Source organism: Lonchura striata, chromosome 3 (genome assembly GCF_050655825.1).
Source record: "Lonchura striata isolate lonStrDom1 chromosome 3, ASM5065582v1, whole genome shotgun sequence".
Classification (NCBI taxonomy): Eukaryota; Metazoa; Chordata; class Aves; order Passeriformes; family Estrildidae; genus Lonchura; species Lonchura striata.
This window is the reverse complement of record NC_140705.1, coordinates 1,727,062-1,742,143: the sequence shown is the minus strand read 5'-3', so window position 1 is coordinate 1,742,143 and position 15,082 is coordinate 1,727,062. Positions and strand designations below refer to the sequence as shown.

Below are 15,082 nucleotides of genomic sequence, written 5' to 3'. Positions count from 1 at the left end.
GATCCCGGCGCTCCGTACCCGGATCTCGACGTATCCGTGCGCCACCTCCTGCGGCTCCACGGCCACCGGCAGCTCCGGCCCCGGCGGCTGCGGGGGCGGATCCCGGTCAGCCGGGATCCCCCGGGACCCACCCGATCCCAGCTGGGATTCCCTGGAGATCCCGACCCTTCCGAGATCCCAGGAGATCCCAGGAGATCCCAGGTTGGAATCCCGGATCCCATCCAGAAGATCCCGGCCATTCCCAGAGGATCCCAGCCTGGAATCCCAGGAGATCCAAACCCTTCCCAAGATCCCGGAAGATCCCCGGCTGGATTCCCACCCAGGATTCCCAGGAGATTCCACAAGATCCCGGGCTGGATTCCCAGATCCCATCCCAGAATCCCACCCACTCCCAGATCCCAGGAGATCCCGGGCTGGATTCCCAGATCCCAGGAGATCCCGGGCTGGATTCCCAGATCCCATCCCAGAAGATCCTGACCCTTCCCCTTCCCGAGATCCCAGGAGATCCCATATGGGATTCCCAGGAGGTCCCAGATCCTGGGCTGGATTCCCACCCACCCATTCCCAGGAGATCCCAATCCTCGCCAGATCCCAGAAGATCCCAGCCCGGATTCCTGGTCCGTAATCCCATGACGTCCTGGGAGATCCCACCCAGGATTCCCAGCAGATCCCACCCAGGATTCCCAGGATTCCCAGGAGATCCCAGCAGATCCCACCCAGGATTCCCAGGAGATCCCAGCAGATCCCACCCAGGATTCCCAGCAGATCCCACCCAGGACTCCCAGGATTCCCAGGAGATCCCAGCCCTCCCCAGACCCCAGGAGATCCCAGGAGATCCCATCCAGGATTCCCAGGACATCCCAGATCCTGTGCTGGAATCCCAGGAGATCCCAGAAGATCCCACCCAGGATTCCCAGGATTCCCAGAAGATCCCACCCGGGATTCCCAGAAGATCCCACCCAGGATTCCCAGGATTCCCAGAAGATCCCAGCCACAATTCCCAGGATTCCCAGCAGATCCCACCCAAGATTCCCAGGAGATCCCACCCACGATTCCCAGGACTCCCAGGAGATCCCACCCAGGATTCCCATCAGATCCCAGGAGATCCACCCAGGACCCTCAGGAGTCCCAGGAGATCCCACCCAGGATTCCCAGGAGATCCCCCCAGGAGATCCCGGGGCGGGATCGCCGTGCCTGGACGCCGGTGATCCGCTGCAGGTCCCGCAGGGCGGATCCCGTGTCCCGCACCGGCAGCGCCGCCATTCCCAGCGCCCGCGCCGGCGCCAGGTCCCGCTCCCGGCAGCCCAGGAACAGCACCTGGAAAAGAGGGAACCCCCGGAACCCCGGGAATCCCGGGAATCACGGATTTCGGGAATCGTGGTGGCATCTCCCATGGCTTCATAATCCCGGGGAAATCCATGGATTTGGGGGGTGGAAAATTCCAGATTCCCCAGATCTTTAGGATGGTGGTGGCATCTCCCATGGCTTTGGAATCCTGGGGAAGTCCATGGATTTGGGGGATGGAAAATCCCAGATTCCCCAGATCTTTAGGATGGTGGTGGCATCTCCCATGGCTTTGGAATCCTGGGGAAATCCATGGATTTGGGGGGTGGAAAATTCCAGATTCCCCAGATCTTTAGGATGGTGGTGGCATCTCCCATGGCTTCGGAATCCTGGGGAAGTCCATGGATTTGGGGGGTGGAAAATCCCAGATTCCCGGGATGGTGGTGGCATCTCCCAGGGCTTTGGAATCCTGGGGAAATCCATGGATTTCGAGGGTGGAAAATCCCAGATTCCCGGGATGGTGGTGGCATCTCCCATGGCTTCAGAATCCCGGGAAAATCCATGGGTTTGGGGGGTGGAAAATCCCAGATTCCCCAGATTTTCAGGATGGTGGTGGCATCTCCCATGGCTTCAAATTCCTGGGGAAGTCCATGGATTTGGGGCATGGAAAATCCCGGATTCTGGGAATTGTGGTGGCATCTCCCATGGCTTCGGAATCCTGGTGAAATCTAAGGATTTGGGGGATGGAAAATCCCGGATTCTGGGAATTGTGGTGGCATCTCCCATGGCTTTGGAATCCTGGGGAAGTCCATGGATTTGGGGCATGGAAAATCCCAGATTCCCGGGATGGTGGTGGCATCTCCCAGGGCTTCGGATTCCCGGGGAAAGCCATGGGTTTGGGGCACGGAAAATCCCAGATTCCCCGGATCTTTAGGATGGTGGTGGCATCTCCCATGGCTTCAAATTCCTGGGGAAGTCCATGGATTTGGAGGGTGGAAAATCCCAGATTCCCGGGATGGTGGTGGCATCTCCCATGGCTTCAAATTCCTGGGGAAGTCCATGGATTTGGAGGGTGGAAAATCCCAGATTCCTGGGATGGTGGTGGCATCTCCCAGGGCTTCATAATCCCGGGAAAATCCATGGGTTTGGGGGGTGGAAAATTCCAGATTCCCGGGATGGTGGTGGCATCTCCCAGGGCTTCGGATTCCCGGGAAAAGCCATGGGTTTGGGGCACGGAAAATTCCAGATTCCCGGGATGGTGGTGGCATCTCCCAGGGCTTCGGATTCCCAGGGAAATCCATGGATTTGGGGCATGGAAAATCCCGGATTCTGGGAATTGTGGTGGCATCTCCCATGGCTTCGGAATCCTGGTGAAATCTAAGGATTTGGGGGATGGAAAATCCCGGATTCTGGGAATCGTGGTGGCATCTCCCATGGCTTTGGAATCCCGGGGAAATCCATGGATTTGGGGGGTGGAAAATCCCAGATTCCCCAGATTTTCAGGATGGTGGTGGCATCTCCCATGGCTTCAAATTCCTGGGGAAGTCCATGGATTTGGGGCATGGAAAATCCCGGATTCTGGAATTGTGGTGGCATCTCCCAGGGCTTCGGATTTCCAGGAAAATCCATGGATTTGGGGGATGGAAAATCCCGGATTTTGGGAATTGTGGTGGCATCTCCCAGGGCTTCGGATTCCCAGGAACATCCCAGGATTTGGGGGATGGGAAATCCCGGATTTGGGAATTGTGGTGGCATCTCCCATAGCTTCAAACCCTCGGAATTTTCCAAGGATCTGGGCCACGGACAACCCCAATTCCCAGATTTTTTTGGGGGATGGTGGTGGCATCTCCCATAGCTTCAAATTCCCCCAGATATCCATGGATTTGGGGCATGGAAAATCCCGGATTTTGGGAATTGTGGTGGCATCTCAGAGGGCTTTGGATTCCCAGGAACATCCCAGGATTTGGGGGATGGAAAATCCCAGATTTGGGAATTGTGGTGGCATCTCCCATAGCTTCAACCCTCCGGAATTTTCCAAGGATCTGGGCCACAGACAACCCCAATTCCTGGATTTTTTTGGGATGGTGGTGGCATCTCCCAAAGCTTCAAATTCCGGGGAAAATCCGTGGATTTGGGGCATGGAAAATCCCAAATTTTGGCCATTGTGGTGGCATCTCAGAGGGCTTTGGATTCCCAGGAACATCCCAGGATTTGGGGGATGGAAAATCCCGGATTTTGGGAATTGTGGTGGCATCTCCCATAGCTTCAACCCCCTGGAATTTTCCAAGGATCTGGGCCATGGGCAACCCCAATTCCCGGATTTTTTTGGGGATGGTGGTGGCATCTCCCATAGCTTCAAACCCCTGAGATCCTCCAAGGATCTGGGCCACGGGCAACCCTGAATTCCTGGATTTTTTGGGAATTGTGGTGGCATCTCCCATAGCTTCAACCCCCCAGAATTTTCCAAGGATCTGGGCCATGGACAACCCCAATTCCTGGATTTTTTGGGAATTGTGGTGGCATCTCCCATAGCTTCAACCCCCGGAATTTTCCAAGGATCTGGGCCATGGACAACCCCAAATTCCCCTTTTTTTTGGGATGATGGTGGCATCTCCCAAAGCTTCAAATTCCCGGGAAAATCCATGGATTTGGGGGATGGAAAATCCCGGATTCTGGAATTGTGGTGGCATCTCCCAGGGCTTCAGATTTCCGGGAAAATCCATGGATTTGGGGCATGGAAAATCCATGGATTTGGGGGATGGAAAATCCCAGATTTGGGAATTGTGGTGGCATCTCCCATAGCTTCAACCCTCCGGAATTTTCCAAGGATCTGGGCCATGGGCAACCCCAATTCCCGGATTTTTTTGGGGATGGTGGTGGCATCTCCCATAGCTTCAAACCCCTGAGATCCTCCAAGGATCTGGGCCATGGGCAACCCCAAATTCCTGGATTTTTTGGGAATTGTGGCGGCATCTCCCATAGCTTCAACCCCCCGGAATTTTCTAAGGATCTGGGCCATGGACAACCCCAAATTCCCGGTTTTTTTGGGATGGTGGTGGCATCTCCCAAAGCTTCAAATTCCCGGGAAAATCCGTGGATTTGGGGCATGGAAAATCCCAGATTTGGGAATTGTGGTGGCATCTCCCATAGCTTCAACCCCCCGGAATTTTCCAAGGATCTGGGCCACAGACAACCCCAATTCCTGGATTTTTTTGGGGATGGTGGTGGCATCTCCCAAAGCTTCAAATTCCCACAGATATCCATGGATTTGGGGCATGGAAAATCCCAAATTTTGGCCATTGTGGTGGCATCTCCCAGGGCTTTGGATTCCCAGGAACATCCCAGGATTTGGGGGATGGAAAATCCCGGATTTTGGGAATTGTGGTGGCATCTCCCATAGCTTCAAACCCCCGGAATTCTCCAAGGATCTGGGCCATGGGCAACCCCAATTCCCGGATTTTTTTGGGGGATGGTGGTGGCATCTCCCATAGCTTCAAACCCCTGAGATCCTCCAAGGATCTGGGCCATGGACAACCCTGAATTCCTGGATTTTTTGGGAATTGTGGTGGCATCTCCCATAGCTTCAACCCTCCGGAATTTTCCAAGGATCTGGGCCATGGACAACCCCAATTCCCGGATTTTTTTTGGGGATGGTGGTGGCATCTCCCAAAGCTTCAAACCCCTGGAATTCTCCAAGGATCTGGGCCATGGACAACCCCAATTCCCGGGTTTTTTGGGATGATGGTGGCATCTCCCATAGCTTCAAACCCCTGAGATCCTCCAAGGATCTGGGCCATGGACAACCCCAATTCCCGTTTTTTTGGGATGGTGGTGGCACCTCCTCAGGCCTGACGCCCAGCGCGTCCAGGGCGCAGGAGAAGACGCGCGGGTCGGGCTTGGCGGCGCCGAGCCGGCAGGACTCCAGCACCAGGTGGACGCTGCGGCGCAGCTCCTGCAGCAGCTCGGCCCACCGGGACCTCCCGGGCGTGTCGTCCAGCCAGGAGTTGGCCAGGACGGCCGTCAGGAACCCTGCGAGAGGCCGGAGAGCTCCTGGTGGGATCAGCCAGGGCTTCGGGGTGGGATCGGCCAGGAGCTCCTGGTGGGGTCTACCCGGGCTTTGTGGTGGGATCTACCCGGGCTTTGGGGTGGGATCCACCAGGAGCTCCTGGTGGGATCAGCCAGGGCTTCAGGATGGGATCTACCAGGAGTTCATGGTGGGATCAGCCAGGGCTTCGTGGTGGGATCGGCCAGGGCTTGGTGGTGGGATCTACCCGGGCTTTGGGGTGGGATCCGCCGGGAGCTCCTGGTGGGATCAGCCAGGGCTTTGTGGTGGGATTCACCAGGAGCTCCTGGTGGGATCAGCCAGGGCTTCGGGGTGTGATCGGCCAGGACTTGGTGGTGGGGTCTGCCAGGGCTTCAGGGTGGGATCGGCCAGGAGCTCCTGGTGGGATCAGCCAGGGCTTTGGGGTGGGATCATCCAGGAGCTCCTGGTGGGGTCTGCCAGGGCTTTGGGATGGGATCCGCCAGGAGTTCATGGTGGGATCAGCCAGGGCTTCGGGGTGGGATCCACCAGGGCTTGATGGTGGGATCCACCAGGAGCTCTTGGTGGGATCCACCAGGGCTTTGGGGTGGGATTCACCAGGAGCTCCTGGTGGGATCAGCCAGGGCTTTGGGATGGGATCGGCCAGGAGCTCCTGGTGGGATCTACCCAGGCTTGGTGGTGAGATCTACCAGGGCTTTGGGGTGGGATCGGCCAGGGCTTCATGGTGGGATCCCACTGGAGATCGGGGTGGGATCAACCCAGGCTTTATGGTGGGATCTACCAGGGCTTCAGGGTGGGATCAGCCAGGAGCTCCTGGTGGGATCCGCCAGGGCTTTGGGGTGGGATTGGCCAGGAGTTCATGGTGGGATCTACCCAGGCTTTGTGGTGGGATCTACCAGGGCTTGGTGGTGGGATCCACCAGGAGCTCCTGATGGGATCTACCCAGGCTTTGTGGTGGGATCTACCAGGGCTTGGTGGTGGGATCCACCAGGAGCTCCTGATGGGATCTACCCAGGCTTCGTGGTGGGATCAGCCAGGGCTTCGGGGTGGGATCGGCCAGGAGTTCCTGGTGGGATCAGCCAGGGCTTCGGGGTGGGATCGGCCAGGAGCTCCTGGTGGGGTCTACCCGGGCTTTGTGGTGGGATCTACAAGGGCTTTGGGGTGGGATCCACCAGGAGCTCTTGGTGGGGTCTGCCAGGGCTTTGGGGTGGGATCGGCCAGGAGCTCCTGGTGGGATCATCCAGGGCTTGGTGGTGAGATCTACCAGGGCTTTGGGGTGGGATCGGCCAGGGCTTCATGGTGGGATCCCACTGGAGATCGGGGTGGGATCAACCCAGGCTTTATGGTGGGATCTACCAGGGCTTCAGGGTGGGATCTACCAGGGCTTCAGGGTGGGATCGGCCAGGAGCTCCTGGTGGGATCCATGAGGATCTTCTGGTGGGATCCATCAGGAGCTCATGGTGGGATACACAAGGATCTTGTGGGGGGATTGAACAGGATCTCGTGGTGGGATCAACCAGGACTTTGTGGTGGGATTGACAAGGATCTTGTGGTGGGACCGGCCAGGAGCTCCTGGTGGAATCGGCCAGGGACTCGTGGTGGGATCTACCCGGGCTTTGTGGTGGGATCCACCAGGAGCTCCTGGTGGCATCTACCAGGGCTTTGTGGTGGGATCAGCCAGGGCTTTGTGGTGGGATTGACCAGGAGCTCCTGGTGGGATTGGCCAGGAGCTCCTGGTGGGATCCAACGGGAGATCGGGGTGGGATCTACCAGGACTTTGTGGTGGGATCCACAAGGATCTCCTGGTGGGATCCATCAGGAGCTCCTGGTGGGATTGGCCAGGACCTCGTGGTGGGACCCACCAGGATCTCATGGTGGGAATGACCAGGAGCTGAGGGTGGGATCAGCCAGGGCTTTGTGGTGGGATCTGCCAGGAGCTCATGGGGGGATCCACGAGGATCTCCTGGTGGGATCCATCAGGATCTCATGGTGGGATCCACCAGGGCTTTGTGGTGGGATTGACAAGGATCTTGTGGTGGGATCCACCAGGATCTCCTGGTGGGATCCATGAGGAGCTCATGGTGGGATTTGCCAGGAGCTCCTGGTGGGATCCACCAGGGCTTTGTGGTGGGATCCACCAGGATTTCCATCCCCAGCATTCCCAAATTTCCATCTCCACCATCCCAACACTCCCAACCCAACATTCCCAACATTCCTGAGCCAACATTCCCAACATTCCATTCCCACCATCCCATGATTCCCAACCCAAAATTCCCAACTTTTCCTCCATTCCCAACATTCCATTCCAAACATTCCCAACATTCCCAACATTCCATTCCCACCATTTTCATCATCCCAACCTTTCATTCCCAACATTCCCAACCCACCATTCCCAACGTTCCGAACTTGGCATTCCCAACATTCCCAACATTCCGAACTCAACATTCCCGACGTTCCCAACATTCCACACCCATCGTTCCAAGCATTCCCAACATTCCATTCCCAACATTCCCAACCCACCATTCCCATCATCCCAATGTTCCATTCCCAACTTCCCATCCTCCACATTCCCAACATTCCCAACATTCCCAGCATTCCCAACATTCCGAACTGGACATTCCCAATGTTCCCAACATTCCGTTCCCTCTATCTCAGCATTCCCGACATTCCCAACCCAACAATCCCGACATTCCACACCCGCCATTCCCAACATTCCGAACTCGACATTCCCAACATTCCACACCCAACATTCCAAACTCAACATTCCCACCATTCCCACCATTCCCAACCCAACAATCCCAACATTCCACCCCCCCCATTCCCAACATTCCAAACCCAACATTCCCAACATTCCCGACATTCCCAACCCAACAATCCCGACATTCCACACCCGCCATTCCCAACATTCCGAACTCGACATTCCTGACATTCCACACCCAACATTCCAAACTCAACGTTCCCACCATTCCCACCATTCCATTCCCATCATCCCAATGTTCCATTCCCGACATTCCACACCCAACATTCCAGACCCATCGTTCCCACCATTCCCACTGTTCTCATCATCCCAACATTCCCACCATTCCACCCCCAACAATCCCACCATTCCCAACATTCCATTCCCATCATCCCAATGTTCCATTCCCACCGTTCCCAACATTCCCACCATTCCACCCCCATTCCCAACATTCCCAACATTCCACCCCCCCCATTCCCACCATTCCAAACCCAACGTTCCCATCCTTCCCAACATTCCATTCCCATCATCCCAATGTTCCATCCCCAACATTCCACCCCCCCATTCCCAACATTCCCAACTCAACGTTCCCAACATTCCCACCATTCCCACCATTCCCAACATTCCATTCCCATCATCCCAATGTTCCATTCCCAACATTCCCAACCCAACAATCCCAACATTCCACCCCCACCATTCCCACCATTCCAAACTCAACATTCCCAACATTCCCACCATTCCCAACATTCCAAACCCAACGTTCCCACCATTCCCACCATTCCCACCATTCCCAGCATTCCCAACATTCCCAACCCAACAATCCCGACATTCCACCCCCCCCATTCCCAACATTCCAAACCCAACATTCCCACCATTCCCACCATTCCATTCCCATCATCCCAATGTTCCATTCCCAACATTCCACCCCCGCCATTCCCACCATTCCAAACTCAACGTTCCCAACATTCCCAACTCAACGTTCCCACCATTCCCACCGTTCCCACCGTTCCCATCATTCCATTCCCATCATCCCAATACTCCATTCCCAACATTCCAAACCCAACATTCCCAACATTCCACCCCCACCATTCCCAACATTCCAAACCCACCATTCCCAACATTCCACCCCCCCCATTCCCAACATTCCAAACTCAACATTCCCAACGTTCCCACCGTTTCCACCATTCCATTCCCATCATCCCAATGTTCCATTCCCACCGTTCCCACTATTCCCAACATTCCAAACCCAATGTTCCCACCATTCCCACCGTTCCCACCGTTCCCACCATTCCCAACATTCCATTCCCATCATCCCAATGTTCCATTCCCAACGTTCCCAACCCAACATTCCCAACATTCCACCCCCCCATTCCCAACATTCCCAACTCAACATTCCCAACATTCCCAACTCAACATTCCCAACATTCCCACCGTTCCCACCATTCCCACCATTCCCACCATTCCCAACATTCCCACCATTCCATTCCCATCATCCCAATGTTCCATTCCCACCGTTCCCACCATTCCCAAAATTCCAAACTCAACGTTCCCAACATTCCCACTATTCCCACCGTTCCCAACCCAACAATCCCAACATTCCATCCCCACCATTCCCAACATTCCAAACTCAACGTTCCCAACATTCCCACCATTCCCACCGTTCCCACCATTCCCAACATTCCAAACCCAACATTCCCAACATTCCCACCATTCCCACCATTCCATTCCCATCATCCCAATGTTCCATTCCCAACGTTCCCAACTCAACATTCCCAACATTCCAAACTCAACGTTCCCAACATTCCAAACTCAACGTTCCCAACATTCCAAACCCACCGTTCCCACCATTCCCAACATTCCACCCCCCCCATTCCCACCATTCCAAACCCACCGTTCCCACCATTCCCAAAATTCCGCCCCGGCATTCCCGGCCTTCCCACCGTGGCTCCGCAGGGCGGCGGCCGCGCGCAGCAGCGGCGCCTCCAGCCGGGCGCGGCTCCGGAATTCCCGGAACGGCCGCGACGCCGAGAATCCCTCGGGAACGGCGGCGCCCGGAGCCGCCCGGCAGCGCCGCTCCAGCTCCTCCTGCAGCTGCGGCCGGGAAACGGGAATTCCCAAAATTCCCGGGAATTCCCAAAATGTCCCCAGATTCCAGGAAACCCCGGGTGGGAAAACCCCGAAAACTGGGACAAATCCAGGTTGAAGTCTCAAAATTCCAGGAAATTCCCACTTGGAAAAGCCCCAACATCGCGAGGAATTCCCAAAATTCCTGAGAATTCCTGAATTTCCTGGGAATTCCCAACCTTCCCAATTGGAAAAAGTCCTGAAATACCAAGAAATCCCGGCTGGAAAAGTCCCAAAATTCCAGGAAATCCCGGTTGGAAAAGTCCCAAAATTTGGCAAATTCCCGCTTGGAAAATTCCCAAAATCCTAGTTGGAATTCCCAAAATTCCCAACGTTCCTGGGAATTCCCAACCTTCCCAATTGGAAAAGACACCCAAAATTTATGGAAAATCCAGGTTGGAAAAGTCCCAAAGTTTGGGAAATTCCAGCTTGGAGAAGTCCCAAAATTTATGGAAAAATCCCGGTTGGAAAAGCCCCAAATTCCAGGAAATTCCCACTTGGAAAATTCCCAAAATTTTGGGAAAATCCCAGTTGGAAAAGCCCCAAATTCTGGAGAAATCCCAATTGGAAAAGTCCCAAAAATTGAGAAAAATTCCCAGTTGGAAAAGTCCCAAAATTCTGGAAATTCTGGACTGGGAAAGATCCAAAAATCACAGAGAAATTTCATTTGGAAAAGTCCCAAAATTCCAGAAATTCCCACTTGGAAAATTCCCAAAATCCTCGTTGGAATTCCCAAAATCCTAGTTGGAATTCCCAAAATTCCCAGGAATTCCCGACGTTCCCAATTGGAAAAGTCCCAAACTGCCACAAAATCCCAGTTGGAAAAGTCCCAAAATTTGGGAAATTCCAGCTTGGAGAAGTCCCAAAATTTATGGAAAAATCCCGGTTGGAAAAGCCCCAAATTCCAGGAAATTCCCACTTGAAGAAGTCCCAAAATTGTGAGGAATTCCCAAAATTGTGAGGAATTCCCAATCCAGGAATTCCCGACATTCTCAATTGGTAAAGTCCCAAATTCCAAAAAAATCCCCATTGGAAAAGACCCAAATTCCAGGGAATCCCAATTGGAAAATTCCCAAAATTGTGAGGAATTCCCAAAATTCCCAGGAAGTCCCAATCCAGGAATTCCCAATCCAGGAATTCCCGACGTTCCCAATTGGTAAAGTCCCAAATTCCAAAAAAATCCCGGTTGGAAAAGCCCCAAATTCCAGGAGATTCCCACTTGGAAAATTCCCAAAATTGTGAGGAATTCCCGACGCTCCCGGAATTCCCAGAATTCCCGAATTCCCGAATTCCCGGGCGCCGCACCTGGCTGAGGCTGATCTGCCCCCGCAGCGCTCGGGACTCGAGGCTCTCGGATCCGCCGGAATCCAGAGCGGCCGCCAGGAAACCCCTGGGGAATTCCCGAAAAATCAACCCCCAAATCCCGAAAAATCAAAGCCCAAAAATCCCAAATCCCAAAAAATAAAATCTCAAAAATCCCAAATGGCCCAAGAATCCCAAATCCCAAAAATCCCAAATAGCAAAAAATAAAATCCCCAAAATCCCAAATGGCCCAAGAATCCCAAATCCCAAAAATCCCAAATAACAAAAAATAAAATCCCCAAAAATCCCAAATCCCAAAAAATAAAATCCCCAAAATCCCAAATGGCCCAAAAAATCCCAAATCCCAAAAATCCCAAATAACAAAAAATAAAATCCCCAAAATCCCAAATGACCCAAAAATCCCAAATCCCAAAAATCCCAAATAACAAAAAATAAAATCCCCAAAATCCCAAATGACCCAAGAATCCCAAATCCCCAAAATCTCAAAAATTCCAAAAAAATCAAGTCCCAAGTGACCCCAAAATATCCCAAAAATCCCAAAACTCCCAAAAAGTCAAATCCCAAAAATCCCAAATCCCAAATCAATTGCCAAAAATTAAAAAAAAAATCAAATCCCAAATGACCCAAAAATCCCAAAAATCCCCAAAATCAAATCCCCAAAATCCCAAATGACCCAAAAATCCCAAATAACCCAAAACCCCAAACCCCAAATCCCAAACCCCAAATCCCAAACCCCAAATCCCAAACCCCAAACCCCAAACCCCAAACCCCAAACCCCAAACCCCAAACCCCAAATCCCAAAAACCCCAAAAACCCCAAACCCCAAAAACCCCAAACCCCAAACCCCAAATCCCAAACCCCAAAAATCCCAAATCCCAAAAATCCCAAATCCCAAACCCCAAACCCCAAACCCCAAACCCCAAATCCCAAACCCCAAACCCCAAAAACCCCAAACCCCAAATCCCAAACCCCAAACCCCAAAAACCCCAAACCCCAAACCCCAAATCCCAAACCCCAAAAATCCCAAATCCCAAAAATCCCAAACCCCAAACCCCAAACCCCAAATCCCAAAAACCCCAAACCCCAAATCCCAAAAACCCCAAACCCCAAAAACCCCAAACCCCAAATCCCAAAAACCCCAAACCCCAAACCCCAAACCCCAAACCCCAAAAATCCCAAACCCCAAACCCCAAACCCCAAACCCCAAAAACCCCAAACCCCAAACCCCAAAAATCCCAAATCCCAAAAATCCCAAATCCCAAATCCCAAACCCCAAATCCCAAACCCCAAACCCCAAATCCCAAACCCCAAACCCCAAATCCCAAAAACCCCAAATCCCAAACCCCAAATCCCAAAGCCCAAAAACCCCAAACCCCAAATCCCAAACCCCAAACCCCAAACCCCAAAAATCCTAAACCCCAAACCCCAAAAACCCCAAAGCCCAAACCCCAAACCCCAAATCCCAAACCCCAAATCCCAAATCCCCAAATCCCAAATCCCAAACCCCAAATCCCAAACCCCAAACCCCAAATCCCAAACCCCAAACCCCAAATCCCAAACCCCAAAAACCCCAAACCCCAAACCCCAAAAACCCCAAACCCCAAATCCCCAAACCCCAAATCCCAAACCCCAAAAATCCCAGACCCCAAACCCCAAAAACCCCAAACCCCAAACCCCAAAAACCCCAAATCCCAAAAACACCAAAAACCCCAAACTCCAAACCCCAAAAATCCCAAACCCCAAACCCCAAACCCCAAAAACCCCAAACCCCAAAAACCCCAAAAACCCCAAACCCCAAATCCCAAACCCCAAAAACCCCAAACCCCAAACCCCAAATCCCAAACCCCAAAAATCCCAAATCCCAAAAATCCCAAACCCCAAATCCCAAACCCCAAACCCCAAAAACCCCAAACCCCAAATCCCAAAAATCCCAAATCCCAAACCCCAAATCCCAAATCCCAAAAATCCCAAACCCCAAACCCCAAACCCCAAATCCCAAACCCCAAATCCCAAAAATCCCAAAAATCCCAAACCCCAAATCCCAAACCCCAAACCCCAAATCCCAAACCCCAAAAACCCCAAACCCCAAACCCCAAACCCCAAAAACCCCAAACCCCAAACCCCAAATCCCAAACCCCAAAAACCCCAAATCCCAAACCCCAAAAACCCCAAACCCCAAAAACCCCAAACCCCAAACCCCAAATCCCAAACCCCAAAAACCCCAAACCCCAAAAACCCCAAACCCCAAACCCCAAATCCCAAATCCCAAACCCCAAACCCCAAATCCCAAATCCCAAACCCCAAACCCCAAATCCCAAACCCCAAACCCCAAACCCCAAACCCCAAATCCCAAATCCCAAACCCCGCGCGGGCGGCGCCGCCAAGCGCAGGATTCTCCCGTTGATTTCTTGTTTCTCGTACGGCGCCGCCTCTCTTCCAGACGCGGGCGGGCGCGAGCGGAACTTCACCAAACCGACCCAAAACCGACCCAAAACCAACCCAAACCGACCCAAACCAACCCAAACCAACCCAAACCAACCCAAACCAACCCGAACCGGCCCGAACCGGCCGGACCTGGGCAGGTGGCAGTCCCGCTCGCAGGCGCTGAGGAAATGCTGCAGGCCCGGCCGCAGCAGGACCCCGCTGAGGCCGAAGATCACGGCCCGGGGCGCCATGGCCGCCGCCGCACCGGGGCTCGAACCCGCGACCTCGACCTTTGGGCCGGTTTAGGCCACGCCCCCTCGCCGGGGATTTGTTGTTTTGCGAGGCCACGCCCCCTCCGCGAGGCCGCGCCCCTCGCGTAGAGCAGAGCGCGCGCCGAAGCCACGCCCACCCCGTAGGCGGCAGTGGTATGTGAGGCCACGCCCCCTCGGCAAAGCCACGCCCACCCCATAGGCGGCAATGGTCAGTGAGGCCACGCCCCCTCGGCGAAACCACGCCCCCTATAGATTGAAATGGCAGACAAAGCCACGCCCCCTCAGTGAAGCCACGCCCACCCCATAGACGGCAATGGCAGACGAAGCCACGGCAACCCCATAGGCGGCAATGGTATATGAGGCCACGCCCCCTCAGCGAAGCCACGCCCCCTATAGATTGAAATGGCAGACGAAGCCACGCCCACCCCATAGGCGGCAGTGGTATGTGAGGCCACGCCCCCTCGGCGAAGCCACGCCCACCCCATAGGCGGCAATGGTAAGTGAGGCCACGCCCCCTCCGCGAAGCCACGCCTCCTATAGATTGCAATGGCAGACGAAGCCACGCCCACCCGTAGACGAACGGCTGTCAGACGAAGCCACGCCCACCCTATAGACAGCAATGGCAGACGAAGCCACGCCCACCCATAGACAGCAATGGCAGATGAAGCCACGCCCCCTATAGATTGCAATGTCAGACGAAGCCACGCCCACCCCGTAGGCAGCAATGGTAAGTGAGGCCACGCCCCCTCCGAGAAGCCACGCCCCCTATAGATTGCAATGACAAACGAAGCCACGCCCACCCCATAGACGGCAATGGCAGACGAAGCCACGCCCACCCCATAGACGGCAATGGGAGGTGAAGCCACGCCCCCTCAG

General features: G+C 54.2%; 1 protein-coding gene across 6 annotated transcripts in view; it reads right to left on the bottom strand.

Moving 5' to 3' along the window:
* Nucleotides 1-14,221, bottom strand: part of EPHX2 (epoxide hydrolase 2) — a 41,469-nt gene extending 27,248 nt beyond the window's left edge. For all 6 annotated transcript variants that reach the window (XM_085574286.1, XM_085574287.1, XM_085574285.1 and 3 more), the window contains exons 1-6: nt 14,085-14,221; nt 11,493-11,577; nt 10,004-10,154; nt 5,123-5,313; nt 1,195-1,317; nt 19-87 (exon numbers count right to left, since the gene is read on the bottom strand). In XM_085574286.1, the coding sequence (XP_085430412.1) occupies nt 19-87; nt 1,195-1,317; nt 5,123-5,313; nt 10,004-10,154; nt 11,493-11,577; nt 14,085-14,185 (720 nt within the window). In that variant the 5' untranslated portion in view covers nt 14,186-14,221. The remainder of the gene's footprint in view (nt 1-18; nt 88-1,194; nt 1,318-5,122; nt 5,314-10,003; nt 10,155-11,492; nt 11,578-14,084) is intronic.
* Between the last annotated feature and the right edge of the window lie 861 nt (nt 14,222-15,082).